Source organism: Octodon degus, unplaced genomic scaffold (genome assembly GCF_000260255.1).
Source record: "Octodon degus isolate 3935 unplaced genomic scaffold, OctDeg1.0 scaffold00071, whole genome shotgun sequence".
NCBI classification, from domain to species: domain Eukaryota; kingdom Metazoa; phylum Chordata; class Mammalia; order Rodentia; family Octodontidae; genus Octodon; species Octodon degus.
Window position 1 is genome coordinate 7,957,619 of NW_004524647.1, and position 24,757 is coordinate 7,982,375.

Consider the following 24,757-nt stretch of genomic DNA (forward strand, 5'->3'; position numbering starts at 1 on the left):
TTTTTTTCTTTTCTTTTCGTAGAACTGGGGATTGAACTCAGGCGCTTGTACTTGCCAGGCAAGCACTTACTCCACTGAGCCATTCCCCGGCCCCCTACCCAGGGCTATTTTGGATTCCACTTCAGATGCTACTTCCTTGGGGACACTTTCTGTTCTTCTTTGTTCTCTCCAGCAAAGTCAAATCAGAATTTTAGAAAACATGAGGTGATACTTTCAGATCAAAATTTATTAGATTGTGCCCTTTAACTATGTTTTATAGTATATTATTCTTGGCTCAATACTAAACACACAACTGAGGTAGGAGCTTAAGGCTGGGGTAAAACTAGTTAAACAACTGGACATAAAATGCTGAAGATATTGGCCCAGCGCACATGTGCAGAACACAGAATCCAAGAAGACTGCAATTCCTGAGCACGATGCATGGAACAAATCAGAAGCCGCTTCTATTTTCAATACTTCATTTACATCTGTTGCAAAAAAACTAAGCAAGTCCTTAATAGGACAGATTATTTTTATTATTATTATTTTTAAATGGTTAAAAAAACCATTAGAAACAATAGAAAATTTCATTAAACTAGGAATTCCACAATGATTGCTGTATTTCATAATGTTATCTTCAAATTTGTTGTTTAGGTTACCAGATATAAACCTGCAAAATTGGTCACAAAAAAGGTATAAGAAGAAAAAAAATTAATTATTAACTATTCCTTTCAATAGACCGGCAGAAATCAGCAATACAATTATCCAAATTATCCTGCACATATACATCAATATATCTTTTCCCCTTCTTTCTTTTTGATAGAGCAGTTTAAATCTGGCACCAGGCCAACTGAGTTTTTGATAAGACAATGGCCCCAAATGCTCTATTTGCATGAGGAAGAAGGCAATCAATCATTTGTGGATACAAAATATCCCTTCTCTTACACTCATAACTGAGAACCTTTGTCTGCTGTTGCTCTCCAGTCCTTACTTCTTTTCTACCTTCATCAAATGGACATGCCCACAACCTGCTCTCTGTTTTGTTCAATTCTTTGTTCGGGACACCTAGAACGAACCAGCAAGACCCACAAAACAGCAACACAACTACACAGCTAAGTCACAGAATCATTGTTACATAGTGTTAACAAATGATGCCCTAACAAAAAGTTCAATAAGAGTAAGCTCTTTTGGGGCCGGGGAGATGGCTCAGTGGAATAAGCACTTGCCTGTTAAGCACAGGGACCTGAGTTCAATCCCCAGTTCTGGAAAAAAAAAAAAAAAAAGAGAGAGAGAGTAAGCTCTTTTTTCTTTTAACCTGGCCCCCTCTTGTCCTTGAAGTTGCTTTGAGTCAATGTGGTGGTGGTAATGGGGAGAAAGTGTCATGTGCACTATGGCCTCTGCTGCACTATCCTGAACCATCCTGGTTGTTCACTGATAATCATTCACTGCTCGTCAGTCTGGACCAGTTGGTCCATCACCTGTACACTGCTTGCAGGACACTGGGATTTAGGGAATCTCTGGGAGCTGCCTGGATCTCAGTCCACCTCCACAAAGCATAAGCCCGTGTGTTGACCTCCACAAAAGATGGTTTTGTAGGAGACACAATGAGTGCAAGAGACTAAGAGAATGTCACGGACGACAGAGTATAAAGTATATGAAATGGCACTGAAATAGGAGATTAGGGCATAGCGAAGCTGGCTGAGGAAGTAGGTGTGGCCTGTTAGCTACCAGACTCTGGACACCTGCACAGGACAGTTCCCAAAGCCCTGCATTTGGGCTTCTCATGAGAACTCAAGCAGGTTTTCAATAGGATGGCCTAGACCTAATGTCTTCCTGAGGCCTGAGATCCCAGCACTGTCTCTTAGGACTCAGATGTAGAAGTTCTCATAGTTTTTCTCAAGATCTGCACCATATAAAAGGACACAGTTGAGAAGAAGAGCTTGCTATCATGACTCTTCATAGTAGCCCATGCTGCATTTCCCAGACACAGAAGGTATTTTTATTTTTGCTTTTATCTTCTTTTTCTCTTACTCTGCCCAAATCTACTCTGCAGAGCTGGTTTCTCCCATATTCTTTCATCCCTCACTTTTCAAATAAACTTTTGGCACCATTTTGGCTTATCTAATTCTTTGCTCAAGAAGTGAAGAAATCCAACTCCAGAAGGACAGATGAGCAATCCAGAACCCAGGAACACTTAATTGGTGAGTCACTTTTAGAAGGAGTTACCTGGTAACAAAACCGCAGGAAGCAAAAATTAAGGGAATTTTCTTTTGAGGATTAAGGTTATCTGGGGGCAGGTATAGGACAGAAGAATAGTTGCTTTCCATTATAATCAACAGAATTTAGAAAATGAAGTAGGGGGCCAGGGAGATGGCTCAGTGGAATAAGTGCTTCCCAGGCAAGCACAAGGGCCTGAGTTCAATCCCTGGTTCCACCAAAAAAAAAAAAAAAAAGAAAGAAAAGGAAGTAAAACTGATATGACTGATCCTTGTGTGGGCTCTTCATTGAGAGCTGATGGTGTCTCTTCACTGAAGGTGTTCCCCATTCTACCCCAGACTTTAGTGACAAATTCTCTTTGAAATCACAAATACATTCCTTCTTTGAATACACTGTTCAGTTTCTAGGTTGTATCAGGTTCCTTTCTTGGTACTGGAATGCAAAAATGAATCAGATACGTATTCTTGACCAAAGGATTGCCAGTTGAGTAGAGAAGATAAGACATCTATTTTTCTGTAAATGTATAGTGAATTCTCTGTTAACTTTAGGAACTCAAAGTTTAAAAAAGACAGAGAAGTAAACTTTGAATTACCTTGCCTTTTGTAATGGGGTGTTGTGTACTCCCCAAGGGTTTAGTAAGCTAGTCTCAAGGTGAGTCTCAGATGGCTTCTAGCAAGAGACAAGATGGAACAGAAATTTCCTGGAGACAAAAATGGAAAAGGAAAAACATTGCTAGTATAGGGAACAACACATGGTGGATCCACTAGGGAGAGAGGTGGTAGGTCTACAAGTCAAAAAAGCAGTATAGGAAACCCCAAAGGTGATCCCCACAAGAAAGATGAGGGTTCAAATTAAAGCACAGAATCTGAAGAGCCAAAGCACATATAGAAAAAGGTAAATATTTTAATCAAGGTGTAGATACAGCACAGCGGAAAGTTCTGGAAGAAAAGAATTCCTACAATTAGTGTGATCAGTGTTTACTTCAATAAGAAAGAGGCACTAGGGGCTGGTGAGATGGCTCAGTGGTCTAAAGCACCTACTTGGAACAAGCTTAGCAAAGCACAAGGACCACAGTTCAATCCCCCAGCACCACATGCCAGCCAGCCCCGCCCCCTGGTGGGCTGAGCTGGCCACACACACACACACACACACACACACAATAAATAAATAAATAAATGTTTAAAAAAAAAAAGAAAAAAAGAAAGAGGCACTAGACCTAAGCACTATGATACATCCCTCTAATCTCAGCTACCGAAGAAACTGAGGCAGGAGGATCACAAGTTTGAGGCCAGCCTGTGCCCCTTAGGGACAGTGTCTTAAAATAAAACAGTTGGGTATATAGCTCAACATTCACTGAAGCCTCCTGAATTTCATCTTAACGTTCACCTTCAGTTGGGTATATAGCTCAACGAAGAAAGAGAAAGGAGACAAGGAAGGAGGAGAAGCAATGAAATAGGACCTGCTGTCACACAGGTGACTACTTTGTGACAGCTTTGAGGAGGCAGAGTCAATCTTTTTGGCAGGTGCACTCCCTAGACCACATGGAATGTCTGAACAGATCATGCGGAGGAATTACTCATTAGTATAGTGAACCAGAGTGGGGGAAGGAGCAGCAGTTTGCCTGCTGACTGTATTCCACCCACACCTACTGCTGCACGGTGCTTCTCCATGGTGGAGTTCACTCACCTGTCCTTCTGGGTGGCACCCCTTCAGCTCCATACGCAGAGGCCTGGGGTGCATGGTGCTGCATTCCAGCAAGAACAGGAGAAGCCAGAAACCCAGACAGCTGGTTTCAGGCAGCAGGATGATAGTGTAGATAGCCTAAAGTTCAGGGGACTAGAGCATGTGACTGTAACAAAAGATCTCTGATACAGCAATCATAGAGGTGGTAATCAATTCACCACTGTGACTCTGACCTAGAAAATGTAAATATTAAGTCCATCTTGAATCTGCTGCAGGTCGTGTCCAAAGCACAGTGGACCCCATGAAGAATGTCACTGACAGGGGCAACCTATTCTACTGAAAGAATGTCCCAATGCATATCTGTGGTATACCATTACCCACTGGGACGTGGGTCTGGTGAGGCCAGACCTCCTGATTTTTGAGAGGAAACTGGACATCCAGATTATGTAAATTTCCCAGATTAAATGCCAACTAATACGGAAATTAAATTTAAGATATCAGTGTGCCAACATGGTGTCAAGTCAAATAGCCCTTCTGACCAGTTCTAGTTTTATAACTTTTTTTTTTTTGGACAATCTACAGAGTCTATAGGGTCTCACTACGTAGATCAGACTCATAGTGATTCTCCTGTTTTCAGCTTCACAAGTGCTGGGATTACAGGCACATGCTACCACTCCCAGTCTTAGTTTTGAAACTTTTGATCTACTCAGAAACTACTATGCTTATTCAGAAAAGTAAACCACAAATGCAAATCTGGTTATGAGAACTAAGAGAGTGGCCAAGAAAGGTGCACATGCCTGTAATCCTAGCTGCTCAGGAGGCCAAGGCTAGAGGATCACAAGTTTGATTCCAGCCTGGACTATGTAACAAGTCCTGTCTCATACAAATAGAGTGATTTAAAAAAGAAAAAAGAGCCAGGCCTGGTTACATATGCCTGTAATCCCAGTACTCAGCAGACTGAGGCAGGAAGAAAGGCAGGTGACTTGGAGACTAGCCTGGGCTACACAGTGAGTTCAAGGCCAGCCTGAACTACATAGTGAGACCCTGTCTCCAAAAAAAGGGAAGAGAAAAAAGAGGGGCTGGGGATTAATTCCATGCATAACACTGGCTTTACCCTCTGGAACCAGCAAAACACAACCCCCAAACCAGAGAGGGTGGATTAAATCTAGTAAACCACAGCAAAGGAGAAACAGCCTTGGGGATAGATCAGACATGATAGGAAAAACAAAAGGTAACAAGGAAACAAATCAAAAACAAGAGGGAAAAAAAATCCTGCAAAAATGTAGCTGAAAGACATGAGGCAACAGATGTGCTTGACAGGAAGTGATATGAGAGGACAGGAAGAATAATGTCAGGAACAGTCATTTTGTGTCCCACTTGGGTGAGCTTACCATGGGCATTTGGCATTTTCAGGTATCTCAGAGCCGTGAGGATCAACGAGGACAAAGACCTCAGCCCCATGACTCTCATATGACACGGTTCAGGTACTGAAACACAGCCGTCACTATTATTGGAGGATGTGGGGAAAATGTTGGTTGACTATTTCACAATTTATCTTTTAGATTGTTGTGTAACTACACTTGGGGTTGCACAACTTAATCCCAAGACTTGGGGCTCAGGACTTTGTGTCAAAGACATTAAGGACATGCAAGAAAGATAAGCACATAAGAAAGGTCCACACAATATTTTAACTGGAGATCTTGGTGGTTTTTATTTTTACTTATAAAATAACTTGTACTTATAGAAAATAACTTGTAGTTTTGGTAAAAGAATTCCTGTTTGAGTGAGGCAGACATAGGGAATGGGAAGTGACTGTGTTCTAATAAAACCTTATTTATGGTCACTGATATTTAAGTATCATATTTTCAAATGTCGTAGATATGGTTTTTTAATTTGTCTTCCTCCACCTAAAACTTTAAAAGCCTTTCTTAGCAGACTGACCATTTGCAAGCAGGCAGAGGGCTAGTATGGCCTTGGTCCTTAGTTTAAGTCCTTTGTGTTTTAGTTTGCTGAAAATGCCCATTTCCTGATGTACTTGACAGCCTTGATCTAAGCTGGGAAAGAAGAGGAGAAAGCTGAGTTTGTCATGTGTAAGAATTTCTTAAACTTCATTTTCTTTCTCTTCTTTTTTTTTTTTGCGGGTGGGGGGGGCACGTGGACAGTTCACTAAGTAGCCCAGCCTGGCCTCAAACACTTGATCCTGCCTCAGCCTTTTAAGTCTTGGGATTACACATGTGCAATACCAAGCCTGGTTCAAAGATGCTTTTTTCTTTTCCTTTCTTTCTTTCTTTCTTTCTTTCTTTCTTTCTTTTTTTCTTTCTTTTTTTTTTGTAGGAAAGTAATAAGATTACTATAGTTACTATTTTAACTTCTTAAAAAGTAAAAAAAAAAAAAAGCTTTAAAAAGTCAGATACAGAGGGCAACACAAAAATAAACAGCCCAGTGATTTACATTATGGCAAGCACGCTGGTAGCCACCCTCTGGGTCAAGGCACCCTTCCCTGCAAGCACCTCCCCAACCGCACCCCTTCTAAGTAAGCAACATTCTTGACTTGCATAATCATCACCTAAGCATTTAAAAACCAAACTACAATTAAGAAGATCACAAATTCTAACAACTATGTTAAGAAAAGCATATTCTGACACATTAAAGTCCCCAAGGAAGACTGAGCATTACAGGACAGGTCCATTGTCAATGCAGGAGGGAGATCCAGCCCAACTCCAAGCAAAACAGAAAAACTGTACAAGGAAAAACTGTTCTTTTTAAAACTTTGTTCTCTTTGAAACGCCTAGCTCTGTAGCTGCTTCATGGCTCTGTAATTGCTTTATTGGCCCCTGCCTTGGTTAATTTTCTTCCTTGCTGAGACAAAATTCACGAGGCTCAGAATTAAGGAAGGAAAGGTTTACTGGGATGTGGAGGTTTCAGTCCATACTTGGCTGGATCCAAAGCAAAGTGGCTCATGGCAGAGGGCAGCAGTTCACGGCAGTGGAAAACAGTAAAAACAACAAGAGCAGAGGGCTGGGGAGATGGCTCAGTGGAATAAGCGCTGCCCTGGCAAACGCAGGCGCCTGAATTCAATCCCCGGTTCCGCCAAAAAAAAAAAAAAAAAAAAAAAAAGACAAAACAACAAGAGCAGAAAAGGAGGAGCGGCAGAAAGCAAGCCTCTTTTCCCTCCTTATATTGCATGCAGGCGACCTATCCCAGAGCAAGTGTAGCACTCATATAAACCCAGCACTGGTCCACAAAGCAATCAAAAACTCTAGAAGCCCACCCTATGACTGCATGAGGCTTTGGTGGACATCGAGACACAAACCATAGCAGACCCCATAATCATGAGAGCAGAAGTGAACATTCAGGATGCTTTCTAGTCATTAATCTAGCCCTGTAACCGATAATCACAACCTTCTAGCTAATCAGAACTGCCAGGCTGTCCTGTCCCATCTTTGTGATCCCTGTCTCATATAAAAATGTTGGCTCACAGACACTCACAGCCGGGCTTTTGTTGGAAGATGTTCCAGCCAGGACCCCCACCTTCATCCCCTACCCTGTGTAAAATAAAGCTGTTCCCTGCTTTCTGACTTCCTCAGGTTTGGATCCTGTCCCAAACTGTTTCGGTTTTTGGTTTTTTTTTTAGATCTGGATAATGTTTTACTATTATGGGCATTAGTTAAAATTTACTATTTGTAGTGGTATACTGGATTATTTGCTCTCTGAAAATAGAACAAGGACAAATAGCATAATTAAATGACAAAAGGAAATGACACCTTTTTACATATTTTCTATTTTCCTTATTGCTACTGTACATGTGCAATATGAAATGCACATTCTTGGATAATAGAAGAGGAACAGCAAAAGAGAAAAGGAGGGGCAGAAAGTTGGGAGGAAATAAACATTTTTTTTTTAGAAGCAACAAAGCAGGGGCCAGGGAGATGGCTCAGTGGAATAAGCGCTTCCTTGGCAAGCACAAGGGCCCGAGTTCAATCCCTGGTTCCAAAATAAAAAGAAGCAACAAAGCAAATATGACTTGGAAATGCCTCTTTGATAATGAAATATGCAAACTTTTAACATGCTTCTGGATATCAAAGAAATAATCTTATATCAAGTGACAAAATATGAAGGAAGAGAACGTCTGGTTGGCGTTTTTAAAGGCATGCAGAAGATGTACAATATATTTGACATATCATGTAGGTTTTGGTGTGGGCACACATTCATGTTTACATACATGCCATCACATACAACTCAAGATTATGCAACAATCTTAAAATTATAATCCTAGCAAAATGGTACTTTACAACAGTAGCTCTTCAAATGAGATTAGAGAAGTGTGATGCATATCATATAACATCAATATATTATGCAGTTTTAATCATACACAACCATATTCATACCAAATAGTCTGATTATCTTCAGAAACCAACAATGCAGCTTCTGTGTCATCAGGATAGAGGCATGCAGGAGGGATATGATTACTGCTATCTACACAGGACTGGGTGTTACTGTCACTTGGTTGTGACCATCAAAGAACTGTCCATTACCTTGCTGTACAGCTTCTTCCACAGAAGCAGAAGCTTGGTTTGTTTCTCTAGTGGTTAGCCTGAGAGGTAACCTACTTATGTTACTAATTCTGTGTTGAGGGATAAGAATGGCTGAGATGAGTGAACCACAGCAAATGATTCTATGCTATCTTTACATGATATTCCAAATATGTCATAAGGCACATGATAGAAGTACAGCAGAAGGCTAGGGTAGTGTCGCCAACCAGCAGATGAAGGCTCAAGGCTGGAAAATTACTAAGAGTAGACATTCAGGACCGGGGAAAATGTCCTCCCTAAACTGACTTACTAGGACTCTTGCTAAGTCAGGTGATGTAGGCCCAGCAAGGAAAGGACCAACTAAGGAAGCCAAATTTGGGACCTAGTTGAGAAGGGGGCTCATGGTGTTACAGGGAAATAACCCCCCAACCTGTTAGATGTGCCAAGTTTGTCTCTCAGGACATAGGAGAATGGAGTCCAAGGCAAAGGAGACAAGCAAGAAAGATTTTTATTAAGAGAAAGCTCCTGAAAGGCAGGCAGGGTCTTGGATGTGGGCTGCCACTCAGGCTCTTGGTCTTGGGGGAGGGGGTTATACAGTAAAATCACACCACAGTTACCTTGGGTCAAACTATAATCAACCTAGAGGATTACCTGTCCAGTTACTTAGTTAATATTGATTTAGTAGAGAAATAAGGTATGCAGCAAGGGTACAGTGCATGGAGAAAAGCAAAGGCATTTCTGGAAGGGGCAGGAGTAAGGACCAGAGTGTGTCCTGGTCATCAATCTCTGGCTTCATTATATTGTTTCTACGCGTTGTTACACTGTTCAGGGTTACTGGACCAAATGGTGCTAGTTATAGCACAGCTTTGGGCTGTGTATCTCTAGGGTCTCCATCCTGTCTCCATCTTGGGCCTACCTTTTATCAACTCAGCCTTGACTACAGGCCTGTTTGCCTCTTGTGTTCTGACTCTATCTTAGGCCTAGCCCCTTTCTAACTGCCTATCAATCTGCAACAACAGGAACTGAACTAAAGTCTGGACCATGGAAGAATTTTGTCAATAATACAATTTAACCACACATTTATTTAGTTATTTTATTTTATTTTTAAACTGAGATAGGGTCTTGCTACGCAATTCAGACTGGCCTTGAACTATGTAACCTAGGTGGGCCTGGAACTCACAGTGATCCTCCTGCCTCAGCCTTTGGAGTTCTGAGACTACAAAGATGGACCTCCACACCCAGTTTCATGTTTATTTTTAAAAATAAATTAACAGCAAAAATACATCTAAAGGGGCTGGTGAGATGGCTCAGTGGTCTAAAGCACCTACTTAGAAGGAGCTTAGCAAAGCACAGGGATCGAGGTTCAATCCCCCAGCACCACATGCCAGCCAGCCCCGCCCCCTGGTGGGCTGAGCTGGCCACACACACACACACACACACACACACAAATAAAATTTTAAAAAATAACATGTTTTTAAAAATACATCTAAAATGACTGAATTTCATGGTGTATAAATTATAATTCAGTAAAGTTGGAAAATTTTAACTTTACACACTTAAAAGCAAGCTCCTAAAGTTTCCTTCCTCCATTTTGATTAAAACTGAAACATGCGCAGTGGGATTTTCAGAGTGTGAGGTACCAGCCAGGAAAACATGTTAATGGTAGACTGCGATCTGGTCTTTGCTGGAAGCCCCGACAAGTTAACTCACGATGTGAAAATGCTACAACTTCATGTTCCTTTTGACAGACCTACCTGCAGCCCAGAGGATCAAATACAAAACCATAGGTGGGAGGTGTTGCTGCTCTCACGTTCAAAACTCTACCAACGAATAAAAACTACAGAAAGCAGTGCCTCGGGGAACTAGTACTCAGAATAACTGCCACAGTTGAGTCACTCTTCCCAATTTATAGAGCAGTGATTCTCAAACTTGAGGATGCATCTGAGTACTTTGGAGTGCTTAACACATAACTGTCACTGGGCAACATCCCTAGAATTTCTGATTCAGGGCATCCAAGATGAAGCTCCAAATTTTGCATTTCTAACAACTTCCAGGTCTAGTGGATTCGGCTGTGCTGGGTACCACACTTTGTGAAACCTTGCTTTGGAGTTTTATGAGGTTAAGAATCCACCTCGCACGCAGGGCTTAGTTGTCAGCTTCCCCCAACAGGGCTCTGCCGGCCGCGCGGGAGCCCCTCGTCCGCATTCAGTCCGGGGGCGCGCTACCAGGCAGCTGACTGCAGGGCCTCCCATCTCCAGTCCCAGAGGTCTTCCCTCCTGCGGCCGGCGGCGGAAGCGAGATAACAGCAGTCACGAGGCCGCCTGTGACCCGGGCTCCAGCCTCCGCAGAGTAGGCCCACAGGGCGGCCCCAGGGCCGGGGCGGAGCCTGGCCGACGGGGGCCGGGCCGGGGCGGGCCGGGGGCCAGGCCGGGTCCTCAGCCGCGGGAGCCGAGCGGCTGCCCCGGCGCCCACTGCGAAGCGCCGAGGCCGGAGGATGGTCGAGCCTAAGGTTCCGGGCCAGACCCTCGCCCTGCTCCTGCTGCTGGGGTCTGCGCATGGCTTCCGCGTAAGTGCGGGCCCCCCGCGCGGGGACGCACTGGGAGGGCCCGACTGGAGGGACCCGGGCTGAGGCCGCGGCCCTGCGCCCCTGGAGCCCCTGCGGCCCCCGGGTGGCCGTCCGAGGCGGCGCGCAGGCAGGCAGAGGCCGGGGCGTCCCGGCGGGGCGGGGCGGCGCGGCGCGCGTCCTCCTGCCCCGGCACTGAGCGGCTTGGCGCCCGCAGACGTCTTCGTGCTCGGGGGTACACCTGCGCGGCGAGGTCGGGAGGTGAGGTGCGCCCGCCCTTTCTCCGGGAGCTGGTGCCGGGCTGCGCAGGCGGCCCAGGGCGCCGCCCGTTCGCAGTGCGCGCTCCACCGAGCGCTCCGGAAGGAGAAAGAGCCGGGCAGGCGGGCGGCCGAGGCCCCGCGAGGGCTCTTGGCGTATATTCCCTCGGGTGATCTCCTTTTCCAGCGTCTCGTCCCTCTCTCGCCAAGCCCCGCCGCCTGTGTGTTTTCGTTTTTGGCTCGGTTTGTTCTTCGCAGTCTGATGCACGTTTTCTTAGGGGCTTGCGGGCCCGGCTACGGGTGGGAAGAGGCCAGCGGCCGAGGCGCGCGCTCTGGCGGGCCGTAGGCCGTGCACCTGCGGCCGGCGGCCTGGCACCTGGGACCAGGCGGCTGGACGCGGGCGGACGGGCAGTTGTCACTGCACGTTCCGCACACCAACGTGGTTTTTCTCCGGAGTTCAGAGGGTGTGAGTCTGTGGTGTGTTTTAAGTGCAAGTTGACAGAATTCTAGCCCATTGACTTATAAAGTACACCTTTAGGTGAAAAGCTATTGGCACCTTATGACAAAATGTAAACCGAGAGCCAGGGAGATAGCTCAGTAGAATAAGCACCTGCCTGGCAAGCACAGGGTCCTGAGTTCAATCTCTGGTACCGGAAAAAAAAAAAAAAAAAAAATTAAACTGAGTCAGATGAGAACTGAATCAGTGGGGCTGGGGAGATGGCTCAGTGGAATAAGCGCTTCCCTGGCAAGCGTAAGTGTTTGAGTTCAATCCCCGGTTCCGCCAAAAAAAAAAAAGAACCGAATCAAAATCAATACGGGGAAATTGGGTTCCGTTCTTCTCTAGCTCAGTTTGTGGCTAGAATAGTAGAGAACTGAACTCATGAACCGAAGCACCCTTGTCTTGAGAAAACAGTTGCTGAAAATGTTTTTATTTGAGGGAAAAGACATTTCTTCTCCGGCCCGTGGTGATTCTCCTGTCCGCATTTTGTTACTCTTATTTTGTTTTTTAAGACAAGATTGTCTTGGGAGGCCTAGCAGAGGCCTGGAGTTCAGGCTAGCCAGGTGTGAAAGCCACTGGTGAAAAGGGTAAAGGGAAGGCAGATCTTAGCATTTATCGGAGGGTAAAGCAGAATAGTGACAATTAATGGAGGAGGAACAGGTCCATGGAGCAGCCCTCTGGGTGACGGTGCCAGTCTCGGGTGCCATCTTTAGATAGGTAGGACTCCTGTCTGGGGCCCACAAGTGTGGCCAGCACCCTCGGAATTTTCAGGGATCTTGGAGCCCCTCCTGGGCCAGAAGCTGAAAAAAGATAACCATTAATTTCCTGTTTGAATTTACTTAGAACAGTGGTTCTCCATCTTTAATTGCTCTAGACAAAATTTTTAAATACTGATTTCTTTTAAGTAATTATTACATATTAATGAGCAATGCATTTTAATGAAAAATAGCGTATTTCTCCTACAGTACTCTGGAATTGCAGTGTTTTACATTTTGTATCTGTCTTTAATAGAAGACAGACTTTTGCATCTACCTCTAAGTCTGCTGTGTGCTTGGGAGGGAGTGAGAAAGGCAAAAGCGCTGCAAGCTTAGTGTTAGTAGGAAAATAGCTTTGAGCAGGTGGACCCCTGAGTGGGTCTCCTGGATCACATGTTGAGAACCACTGACTTAAAGTAATGTTTTTCTTATTATCGAAGAGGTTCAGGTCATTGTGGACAAACTTTATACACATAGGACACTATAAGAAAAGAAAAATTGTAGCCAGATGTGGTGGTGTAACCTTGTAATCCCAGCACTCTGGGAGGCCGAGGGAGGAGAACTACAAGTGCAAGCCTAGCTGGGCAGTTTAGTGAGATTGTCTCAAAATTTTAAGAAATTACAAACAAAAAAGGATTGGGAATGTAGCTCAGTGCAAAGGACTTGGGTTCAATTCGCAGTATCATATGCACACACAGAAGCTGCTGGTCACATCACCATCTGGTGGGTGACTGATAGTTGAGGGGCTTGGATTCTAGGTGGGCTGGGCAGATTTGAGCAGCCTTCGGTTTTGAATGAGGACAAAGATGCTCTATTCCACCAAGCTGACGTGGCTTCCTGGTTTCAGGCGGAGCTGACCCAGAAGCCTCTCCTTGGCCAGTGTTTTTCTAAGGAACTCATCTTCCACAGCTCAGCTCCACAGAACCGGCAGGGACTCTTCTAGGAGCAGAGGAAATGGCACTCTTCAGGCAGCTGTCCCTGGCCTCAAAGGCCGCCCTGGCTGCGGTCACTGTCTTCGTGTCCATGATTGTCTCCCGCTCCTTTCTGGCAGAGACCCTTGAGCTGAGAGCCTGGCGTTGGCTGTTTCGCCTGCAGCTTGCCTTCTTTGTTAACTCGCTCATGCTCATTGGCTCTCTCTACATCTGGCATAGTACTGTGAGCAACCTCAGCCACTCCCAGGCCGGGCAGTCCACCTGTTTCCGGCTTTGGAAGCTGGTTGTTATGGTATTTCTGGGACTGGCCCATTCCAGTTTCTTCACCATGCTCTTTTTAGTGGCTGAGGAGCCCTATCTCTTTTCCATGGCAGCCTACTCCTGCCTGGGTGCTTATGTCATCATGCTGTTCTTCCTTTGCATCCTCAGCGGGATGGAGCAGGCCTACCAACTCTTGGCCTGGCACCGCGGTAGGGTGGCAAGCGGCCTTGACAAATCTCAGAAGCTGGTCCTCAGGCCTGCCCTGGCAGTGGTGGTGACTGCTGTGCTCAGTGTGATGGGCTTCCTGAATGCTGCTCAGCCCCCAGCTGTGAAAACTGTGGCAGTGCCCATCCATCAGCTGCCCCCATCCATGAACAACCTCAAGATCGTGCTTCTCTCAGACATCCACTTGGGGCCTATGGTGGGCAAGACAAAGATGCAGCTGTTCGTGAGGATGGTGAATGCTCTGGAACCAGACATCACAGTGATTGTGGGTGACCTCTCTGATTCGGAAGCCTCTGTGCTCCAGACAGCTGTTGCTCCTTTGGGACAGCTTCACTCACGCCTTGGCACCTACTTTGTCACAGGCAATCATGAGTACTACACATCAGACGTCAGCAACTGGTTTGCCCTGCTGGAGTCCCTGCACGTCCGGCCTCTTCACAATGAGAATGTAAAGATCTCTGCAATAGGGGCCCGAGATGGTGGTAGTGCAGGGGAAGGTAATGATTGGATCTGCTTGGCTGGGGTGGATGACATCGAAGCAGACATTCTGCACTACTCTGATCATGGCATGGACCTCAGCAAGGCCCTAGAGGACTGCAGCCCAGACCACACCACCATCTTGCTAGCCCATCAGCCCCTGGCCGCCAAGAGAGCTCTCCAGGAGCGGCCAGATATAAACTTGATCCTTTCGGGGCACACACACGCTGGGCAGCTCTTCCCCTGGAATGTGGCAGCTTATCTCCTGAACCCTTTCTTTGCAGGTCTCTACCAAGTGGCTGAGACTACATTTGTATATGTCAGCCCAGGTACAGCCTACTACGGGATACCAATGCGGCTGGGGAGCAGGGCAGAGATCACAGAGCTCATCCTGCAGTGCGCTCCCTGAGCCAGCGTTGCTCTGGAACCTTGCCCTGCCCTGCCCTGCCCTGCCCTGCCCTGCCCTGCCCTGCCCTGCCCTGCCCTGCCCTGCCTTCACCTTCCAGCCCTCTTCAGTGTGACTTGCCTGGTGTACCCTTCCAGCCTCTCCTCCCCACCCCTGCTGATACCCTCTTTGTCACAAAGCCTGATGTGAACAAGGTCACTTATAAGGGAATACAAATTATTTCCCAGCAGGTGTGGAGTGAGGCATCCTACCAAGTGTGTGGGAGGGAGCGGAACGGAAGCATCAGATTGCTGCAAAGGGACCCTTTGAGTCTTCAGGGTAGGGAAAGGGCAGGTGCCTTCTTAAACCCTCATTAGAACTTAGGTGATCCAGAACCTTTCTGGCAAGGAGTGATATTTGTAGTTAATTTGAGAGAGACGAATGGGCCGAAAAGCCCCTTCCACTGCTGGAGGGGAGTATTTTGTTTTCCTCCTTGCTTCTGTTGGAGTAACCTCTATGGAGGGCATTAACAAAACCTGCTTGAACACAGGGCCCCTCCTGTCTGGGCCTTGAGTGATGCAGTTTAGCTGGGTTACTGGGCTGGGCGGTCTTAGCATGAGAAGAAATAGCACTGTGGCAAGGGGTGGTAATAGTGAAATTTAAAACTTTGCTTCTCTGATTTTCTGTAACAGTCGAGTGAGAAAATTAGGGATGGGCTACTTCCCTGTTTAGAGATGAGGAAATGAAGGCAGAGAAAGGTAGGGGACTGGCAAAAGGCCAAGTATGTTGGAGGGCGGGGCTGTAGCTCAGATCACTTGCCTAGTGTGTGAGGCCCTGAGTTTGATCCTCAGAGCCTTGAACAAAACAAATTAAAAATCCTAAAGTTATCATTTCTCGGTCTTTTGGTTAAGATCAGGTGTAAAACCTCGAAAATTGTATTGGAGATTTGCTGCCCGAATCCAGGTCTTCTACCTCCCATTGAAAGCTATTTCCATTCTGATGGTCAAACAGCTTTATTATTTACAGATGAGTACACTATTCTACTGCATTTGCCACAAAAAGTAAGAAACGAGGCCATAGAACAGTGATGGCCAACCTTTTAGAGTTTTCAGTGCTAGCAGCTGCTGTGGCACATGCGCCATAGGTTTGCCACCACTGCCCTAGAAACTGTTGTTTCTTCACAGTGTCAGCTTGCAGCTGACTTCAGCTTATGTACAGCTATGTGTGGCAGAGCCTGGATTCAGTGTAGGCTGTCTGCTACATTTGCAGATGAATCAGAAAATGGGAGCCCCAACTCCTCACCCCAGGTTTGGGTCTGGCTTTTTGTGAGATACAGAGGTTCACTGTCTTCCACTGGGGAAATTAAGGCCCTTGCAGGCTTCCCTGTGGAAGTAGGGCTAAGGAAACAGGGACCTGTCCTGGGCACAGTCCAAGCCACCTGCTTAACCCATAAAAGCTGCCCTTGGAATGGTAGCTCCAGAACAGTCGGACCATTTTTACTGGTCTCTAGACACATGGAAAAACTTGTAGGAGTTCCCCTGCAGTGTGACTCCAAACCTGGCAGCCTAGCTCTTGAGAGATGCGTGAGAGACCAACTTTGGGCTGGCAGTAAGCACGTTTAGGAAAAGGCCTCACTGAGAAGACAGGGCCTGGGCTTAGCATTGACTTGGTGATTTTTAGGCATTCAATTGCATCCTTTTGATGGGAGCACAGATGCCCCCTCTGCTCTCAGGTGTGTGACCTGACCCCACTGATAGCTTGGCTTCCTTCCATCAACCCTGAAATGGGATTAATGATTGTAACTACCTCAAGAGTGCTTTCTTGGGAGGATAGTAAGACTGAGGTGTGAATTTCAGGTGAAGTAGTGTACACAGTCAGCACTTAGCGTAGTGTTAGGTTAATTTTTCACTACCACATAGAGTGTGCTAAGTAACAGGGCACAGGGACCCAAGAATTTTTGGAACAGCCAGTGTTGGGGAATTGAGCAGGTAGTGAGTTGCTTGCTGCCAGGTTCAAGGAATTGTCCTGGCAGCAGCGCCGGGAGGTTGCCTCGCTGTCTGTGTTAAGATGTTATGTACTCGCTGCTTGGCAGATGCAGTTTATTCATTTTCTCCTTGTCCTCCTGGTGTTTGTTGGAGGTTTGGGGGATCCAGGACAGTAGGCCATCCAGTCAAGTCTAAGAAATGTCTGAGTTGAAGCCTCAATGGCATCCTCATTTTTTCTCCCTATTTAGAATTTGAAAGCAGTGGAAACGGGCTTTTTAAAAACACATTTTTATGCCAGGCATGATGGTCCACACATGTAATCTTAGCACTTAAGAGGCAGGACAAAAGGATTACCATGCATTTGAGGCTAAGCTGGGCTACAGAACAAGACCCTGATTCAAAAACAAAACAAGTTCCAGGTCTGCTTGGGCTACATCGCAAGACCTTGTCTTAGAAAAACAAGCAAAACACATTTTGCAGGTTCTTAGAGGGATTGCAGCTCAGTGCCCAATTTGCTGGCTCCCTGCTCCAGGGCGCTGTTGCCTGCCTGGCCACCCCTCCATCCTTAGGACAGCCACTCCTTCAGATGCTTTCTAGTCACCCTGCTATGTTTTTGGTCATCATTTTTATTGTTTTCAATTCTTTCTTGTTTTGGATTTCACCACATTAAGCTAGTTGTTGGCCATTTCATTCCTAGCTTTTGCTGTAACGTTTGACTTAACTGCTACACCCATTATTTTACTGCTTCTTGATTTCTGAATCTTTCTTATCAGTGTCCAGGGCTTGATGTAATTAGTTTTCATTAGGCTTTTCTTGGACTTGTATACTTTTTTTGGCACAGCAGGTTGAACTTTGCACTTGCCAGATAGGCACTTATGCCACTGACCTATCTCCCCAGCCCTTGTTTTTTTCTTTTGGATGCCATCTTTTGTGCTCTATGTACCCTTTGTTCTCTCTGGAATCTGCTTGACCCCTGGCTTTTGCATTAACCGAAAAGAAATGGGCCCATTCCATGTAATTGAGAGACATCCGCACTCTCATGCTTGATTTGTATTCCCTGTCTGGACAGGTATTCTCCTCGCAGAAAATTCTCCATTCCTTTCCAGATTTGCCTCTCTTGTGGCATTCTTTGTCCTCTCTCTTCAATGTTCTTTCTTATTTTCTTCATCTGTGCTGAGGATTGAATTCAGGGCCTTTACCCAGAGTCTCATCCCCAGCCATTTCACATTTTTAAATGTTGAGTCTTGCTAAGTTGCCTCAGCTGGACTCAGACCTTCCCACCTCCAGGCTGAGCCTCCCAAATCTGAAGTGTAGGCATGTGCCATTGCACCCAGTTTGTTAGTGTTCTTAATGTATTCATTACACTGCCATTATCACACCCTTTTGTTTTGTTCATGCTTGTGGGAGTGGGGAAGCTTGATCATTCTTTTTTTTTTTTTTTATTTAGTAGATGTTTGCAGTTCATACAGTTTCTATTCCTTAAGAGAACTTGGTCCATATACGTAAGACATCTTAATTCCTGTTTCATTTCTTTGATCATCCTTTAAACTTTCAGTTTCTTAAAGTTAGATACAAATTGATATATAATGCTTTTTAAAAATTAATAATAGCACAGAGTATACTATTGTAATGAGACCTCAGTTCTATTGCCTTCATTCCTCAGCACAAAAAAAAAAGCATAACCATATGTCATGATTCTATCTAATAAAACTAATGGGTTTTTTAAAAACCATGCAGTACTAGTCAGATTTGGAGCATGAAGCAACATCTTCTACCTCCCAGTGGAAGTGTTTTTTCCACTGTATCATTCATTGAACTCAGTTCTTTCCGTGTTTTTGAATATGTGCCCTGAAGTAGAATCTTACTGGATCATATGATAGTTCCATTGTTCTATTTTTAATCTTTTGAGGACCCACCTCATACTGTTTTCCATAGATAGCAATTGCATCATTTTGCTGTCTAAAGCAGATTTCTCTAAATCCTTGCCACCTCTTGATGCTTTCTGTTTTTGTTTGTTACTTTCGTATAATAGCTATGATAATGTGTATGAGGTGGTACCTTGTGATCTTGATATGATGACTGAGGTTGAGCATTTTATCTTTTCCTCATTGGCCATTGGTTACTACCTTTTGAGAAATGTCTGTCCAAGTCCTTTATGCTTTTAAAAATAAAGTTGATTTTTTTGTTGTTGTTGTCGTTGTTGAGATGTAGGAGTTCTTTATCTATTTTGAATATTAATTCCTTAAGAGATGGTTTGCAGATATGTTCTTCAGTTTTATAGGTAACCATTTTACTCTGTCAGTTGTGGTTTTTTGATGTAGGATTTTTTTTTTTTTGATAAAGGATTTTAAGTTTGATGTTCCATTGGTTTCTTTCTCTAATAGTAGTGGGAGTTGGACCTTAAATTTAAGATCCTCCTTCCTCAGCTTCCCGAGTTGCTGGGATTTGTGGAGTGTGCCACTCAGCCTAGTTTCTCCTCCTCTGCCTTCACCTCCTCTACCACCTCCTCGTCTGTGCCTTTGGCATCACATACAATAAATCATTGCCGAACCCAATGTCATTAATATTTTCCTTATGTTTTCTTCTAGGAGTTTATAGTTTGGGGTGAAACATTTAGATATTTAATCTACTTTGAGTGTGTGTGTGTGTGTGTGTGTGTGTGTGTGTGTGTGTGTGTTGCTAGGGATTGAACCCAGGGTTTGTGCCAGTTAGTAGCTATTATGCTGCTGACCTACACTACTACATCCTCAGCTCCCTTTGAATTGATAGTATATGGTGTAAGATAAGGTCCTACGTCATTCTTTCTACTTCTAGTTTTTGTTTTGAGGCAGTATCTCACATTGTACTGCAGGCTGGCCTTGAACTAACTCAGTGATCCTCTTGCCTCAGTCCCTCAAAGCCTGGGATTACAGGTTTATGCCATCTTACCTGGCCCAACTTTATTCTTTTGCCTGTGGGTACCCGGTTTTCCCAGCACTACATGTTGAAGGGACTGTTCTTTCTTGAGCACTGTTGGCACCTTTGTTGAAAGGCATTGGACCACGTATGTGAGGATTATTTCTGTACCTTCCGTTTTGTTTCATTGGTCTATCTTGTCTTTATGCCATTATGCCATTTTGATTGCTGTGACTTTGTAATATGTTTAGGGATCCTGATTAGGAATCTTCTAACTCTCTACTTTTTCTATATTATTTTGACTATTCATTCTTTTCAGTTATACCATTAGGGTAAATGTCCTCTGTCCTTTCTTCACTCCCACCCTTTCCTCCTTCCAGAGAGCATCTTACTATGTAGCCCAGGCTACCCTCAAACTGATGATCTTTCTCCTCAGACTCCTGAGTGCTGAGATTTCAGGTGCACACCAGTATGCCCAGCGGGGTACATTTTTCTGCTTTAGCAAAAAGTGGACTGATTTTAATAGGGACCATATTGCTATCTTTGAAGATAGCTTTGGATAGTATGAACTTCTAATACAGGATTAAATCTTCCAATCTATGAAGACTGGAGGGTGTTTTGTTTTGTTTTTATATCCTTCAGTGTCTTTCACTTCCTTGGTTAGGTTAATTCCTGTGTTTTATACTTTTTGATGCCTTTGTAAATGAATTGTTTTATTAATTTCTTTTTGGGCTTGTTCATTGTTAGTGTAGAAATGCAACTTTTATGTGTTGATTTTGTGTGCTCCCATTTTGCTTTATTCACTTATTCTGACATTTTCTTTCTGTGTAATCTTGAGTTTTCTACCTATGAGACCATATTATCTGAAAAGAGATCATTTTATTTTTTTCCTTTACAGTTGAATGTCTTTTATTTCTTTTTTATCTAGTTCTCGGAATTGTAATTCCTGAATTATGTTGAATAGAAGTGCCAAACCAGGCATTTACCCCTCATTCCTGATCTTCAAGGAAAGTTTCAGTCTTTTGCCATTGAGTATGATGTGAGCTATAAGCTTTTCTCATACGACCTTTGTGATAGAAAATAGTTGTCTTCCATTCCAAGTTGGTTGAATGTTTTTATCACAAGAGTATTGAATCTTGTCAAATGCTCGTTCTGCCTCCATTGTGGTTTTGCCTTTCATTCTGTTGATGTGATTACACTGATGTGTGTGTACGTGTACATGTATACTAGGGGTTGAATCCAGGCTTTGCACTGAACTACTCCTAGCCCTATTTATTTATTTTTATCTTTTTATTTGTTTGAAAGTAGGTCTCACTCACTAAGTTCCCTGGGTTGGGATTGAATTTACAATCTTTTAGCTTCACTCTCAGAGTGCTGGGGTTAATGTGTGTGACACCATGCCTCGCCTTATTGATTTTCATTTGTTGAACTATTCCAAGAATAAACCCCACTTAGTCATGGTGTATAATGTTTTTAATATATTGTTGAATTGTTTTGCTAATGTTTTATTGAAGATTTTTGCCTCAGTATTCATCAAGGATATTGTTCAGCCATTTTCTTATCTGGGCTTGGTATTATTATTGGCCTCATACAGTGAACTTGGAAGTGGTCTTACCTTTTAATTTTTTAGAAGAGTATGGGGAGATTGAAATTAATTCTTATTTAAGTGATTGATAGAGTCAGTCAGTTTTCTGGAGTCATCTGATCCTGGGTGGGCAGGCCTTCTCTCTTTCTTTTTACCAGGAATCAAATTAAGGAGTACTCTGCCCTTGAGTTACGTTACCAGCTCTTTTCTTTTTTCTGTTACTTTTTAAAATTTTGTTAAGTTGGCTAAGCAAGACTTGAACTTGTTTTCCTTCAATGTTACCCTCCGAAGGAACTGAGACTGCAGGCATGTGCCACCATGCCCGGCTGTTCCTGAGTTTTTCTTTAAGGTTTTACTGAGTCAGCCTCTTTTGCTAGTGTTAAGACTTTCTGTTTTTCAAGATTCAGTTATGGTAGTTTGTGTTTCTAGAAATTTGTTCCTATGTTTTAGGTTATTCTATATGTTAGCATAGAGTTGTTCATGGTATTCTCTTCTGTCTTGGTTACTTTCCTCGCTGTTAAGACAAAATACCTGACATGCAAAGTTAAGGGAGGAAAGGTTTATTTGGTTCACGTTTTGTAGAAGTTTCAGTCTATAATGGACTAGCTCCAAGACAGGTTGGCATGGCCGAGGGCCAACACAGAGGAGAAACAGTGCGTGGTATACAGGAGACAGGAGTAACAGCTTGTGGCAGGTGAGTGAGGGACCTTAATATTTCCGGATCCAGATATTTTTATGTATGTGATGATTGAAATGGTAAATCTTGATGTTCAGAGTACCCCATCTTTAGCCAATTGGAGCCCTTTCAAATTAATTTCAGTATTATTTTGATCTGACGATACATTTTTCTTTTTTTAGCTTATTTTGTGTGCACTCTGCCAGACTTCATTAATTTCTTGAGGAAGCAACCCTGGTTCCTTTCAGTGAGAATTGTTAGAGACTCTAAGTTAGGTGCTAGATTAGCACTTAGGTTACATTGCTACTTGGTTAGATTGCTTAGGTGCTTGTTTCTACTCAGTATCATTTCTAAGCTTTCAGTATGTATTTCTAGGAAATAAAATACTTTCATAGATTTTTATACCCCTAATTACAGGATCTTCACTTAATCTTCTTTCATTTTGTCTTTTTCACTGAAGTTTTGCTTGTTGGTTTCTGTTTGTTTTTCTGAGACAAGGTCTTCCTATATAGTACAGATTGACTTTGAACTTAGTGTATAGTCTAGGCTGGTCTCATACTCACAACAACCCTTCTGCCTCAGCCTCCTGAGTGCTGGGAATACAGATGTGTGCTTCCACTTCTGATTATACTGAAGTGTAAAAGGAGATTTCTGATAGCCTTATACAATTATTCATTTACTTTCTCACATTACATAGTATATCATAGGTTTTAAATAGTAATACCAGAGTTATTAGTAACATAATGTCTATTGGGTATACTTTATTTTTGCCTAAATACAAACCATACCTGTACTTTTATCCTAAGAGATAGACAAAGTATTACTTGAGACTCACTTGAAATATTTTTTTGTATGTGGAAAGTTAGGTGTTTATTTTTAATTTATGGGTTGGCTGTGGTGGTACACACTTATAATCCCAACTGCATGGAGTACTAAGGCAAGAAGATCATGGGGTCAAGGCCAGCCTAGGCTACATAGTGAGACCCTGCCAAAAAAAAAAAAAGGAAAAAAAGAATTGGTTTATGTTTTTCAATTTTATTTTGTTTTCTTCAAACTGTACATTCATCTTTATTCTGAGATGAAGGGGCAGAACTGAATTTTAAAATGTCCATAAATCCAGGAGGATTGGGAACCAGCCTAACACTGTATTTCACCTCCATTCTGCCATCTCTTTTTGTCTTATGGCATAATTTATCTCTTTTACCTGGTCTTTTGGAACAAAAATGTTTTCTTGATGTAAGAAAGTCATAAATAAAAAGTTAAAATTAGTAGAACATGTGAACTGGAAGAAATCTACCAATTCCTCAGCACTGATTCTCCTTACCTTGGGGGTCTGATGTGATTGTGCCTCGAGAACAGCTGCTGTGGTAAAGGCTTTTAGCTCAGGTGTGATAGAGGCCTGAACTTTTCTTACTTTATCTGTTAACCTAGGGGTCTGAGAAGCCCATGTGTGCATCCCTTCTGGCCCTTCTCTTGCCTCCATTATTCCCATAGCCCTAGGATGCCCACAGAGGAAAAGGATTTAATCTCTGCCACCCTGGTACTGAGTAACTCATGCCAAGAGTCCTCCAGGCTCTTGGGCTTCTCCGGTGAGTGTGTTCAGGTACGAGGGGCAGAGACCCATTGAGTAGGTGCTTACCAGTTATCCTGAGGAACCTGAAAGTGAATCATCTTCATGGAATTAGCTTGACTTATAGCCTGTGATATCACTGAGCTTCTTTTATTTCTGTACCCAAATATGCACAAGTAATGAAAATAATTATTTCCATTAATTATTTTCAATAATTATTTCAGTAATGGATTTTAGTCCTGATGATTAGGAAATTTGGGTGATGTTCATGTTACCTGATAATGTGAATATCTTGTTTGGTACTCTTTTAAAGAGATGCTTATTTACTACTGAAATAAATAATTTTTAAAAGAATTACACTGATCAGTGTTAGTTCCTTGATGTATTTTTAGTCCAGGAGTATTTTGTTGTTAATGCTATTTTTTCTCCCCACTGTTACATGTTGTTATGTATGTATACAAGGGGCCTCAAAAAAGTATGAGATTTGCTTTCCTTGGAATTACTTTTTTAATAAGTTTTCTGTGACCTCATGCAATGTAAGCACTGATGCTACCATACTCCTGGCAAGTATGAAATAAAAGTATATTGCTTCATGGGCTGGCGAGATGGCTCAGTGATCTAAAGCACCTACTTAGAACAAGCTTAGCAAAGCACAGGGACCGCGGTTCAATCCCCCAGCACCACATGCCAGCCAGCCCCGCCCCCTGGTGGGCTGAGCTGGCCCCCCCCACACACACACACACAAATAAATAAAAGATGGTCTTTTTTTTTTTTACAGTATATTGCTTCAGTATTCCATGCCAGTACCATGTCACTGAGAAGCAATGGTAGAATCTGCACACAGGCAAGACGTTGGGCTGTAATTTGGGGGAATAAACTTTGGAAGTGACGTCCTTCTCCCACATTTCTTGGTCTTCTTGCTTCTATCGGTGGTGCCACAGCCCAGGAAGTTCAAAGAAAGCTGACTTTTGGTTTGATCTTCTTAGCCCTTAAATATCAAAAGACATCACTTTGGATTCATGGGGTGGATTTTCCCCATGCTCATCAACAGTTATAAGTTGTCCCTTATGATGCTGTCTCTATAGCTATTATTAAGGATCCCTTCTGTGCAGCTCCTCTCAATTTCAATTTCGGAGACTTGTCCCTGCTCCCTGGTCCATATAACATGGTGTTCATTTTTCAGACCAGAAAGATAGTTAGGATCTCCTGTGATGAGCTGGGCAGTCAACATAGCTGCTATCCTGCTTACTAGGAGTGAACTGCCTTTGGTACCTTTATATA

At 43.6% G+C, this 24,757-nt stretch overlaps 2 protein-coding genes across 5 annotated transcripts in view; both read left to right on the forward strand.

The window, feature by feature from the left end:
- Positions 1-10,826: 10,826 nt before the first annotated feature.
- Positions 10,827-24,757, forward strand: part of Glb1 (galactosidase beta 1) — a 104,693-nt gene continuing 90,762 nt past the window's right edge. Inside the window, exon 1 of the mRNA XM_023719734.1 lies at positions 10,827-10,977. Coding sequence (XP_023575502.1) covers positions 10,906-10,977 — 72 coding nt within the window. The 5' untranslated portion in view covers positions 10,827-10,905. The remainder of the gene's footprint in view (positions 10,978-24,757) is intronic.
- On the forward strand, positions 10,899-18,155 carry Tmppe (transmembrane protein with metallophosphoesterase domain). Of its 4 annotated transcripts, none has more exons than XM_023719737.1 (2): positions 10,899-10,977; positions 13,333-18,155. In XM_023719737.1, the coding sequence occupies exon 2, from the start codon at positions 13,440-13,442 to the stop codon at positions 14,787-14,789; it is 1,350 nt and encodes a 449-aa protein (XP_023575505.1). In that variant the 5' UTR covers positions 10,899-10,977; positions 13,333-13,439; the 3' UTR covers positions 14,790-18,155. The 4 variants fall into 4 exon arrangements, with proteins under 4 accessions (XP_023575505.1, XP_023575503.1, XP_023575506.1 ...); XM_023719735.1 differs by lacking the exon at positions 10,899-10,977 and adding an exon at positions 11,158-11,235; XM_023719738.1 differs by lacking the exon at positions 10,899-10,977 and adding an exon at positions 11,281-11,697.

What these genes read in the sequence shown, in the direction of transcription:
- Tmppe (XM_023719737.1), top strand. Translation starts at nt 13,440, where the DNA reads ATGGCACTCTTCAGGCAGCTGTCCCTGGCCTCAAAGGCCGCCCTGGCT.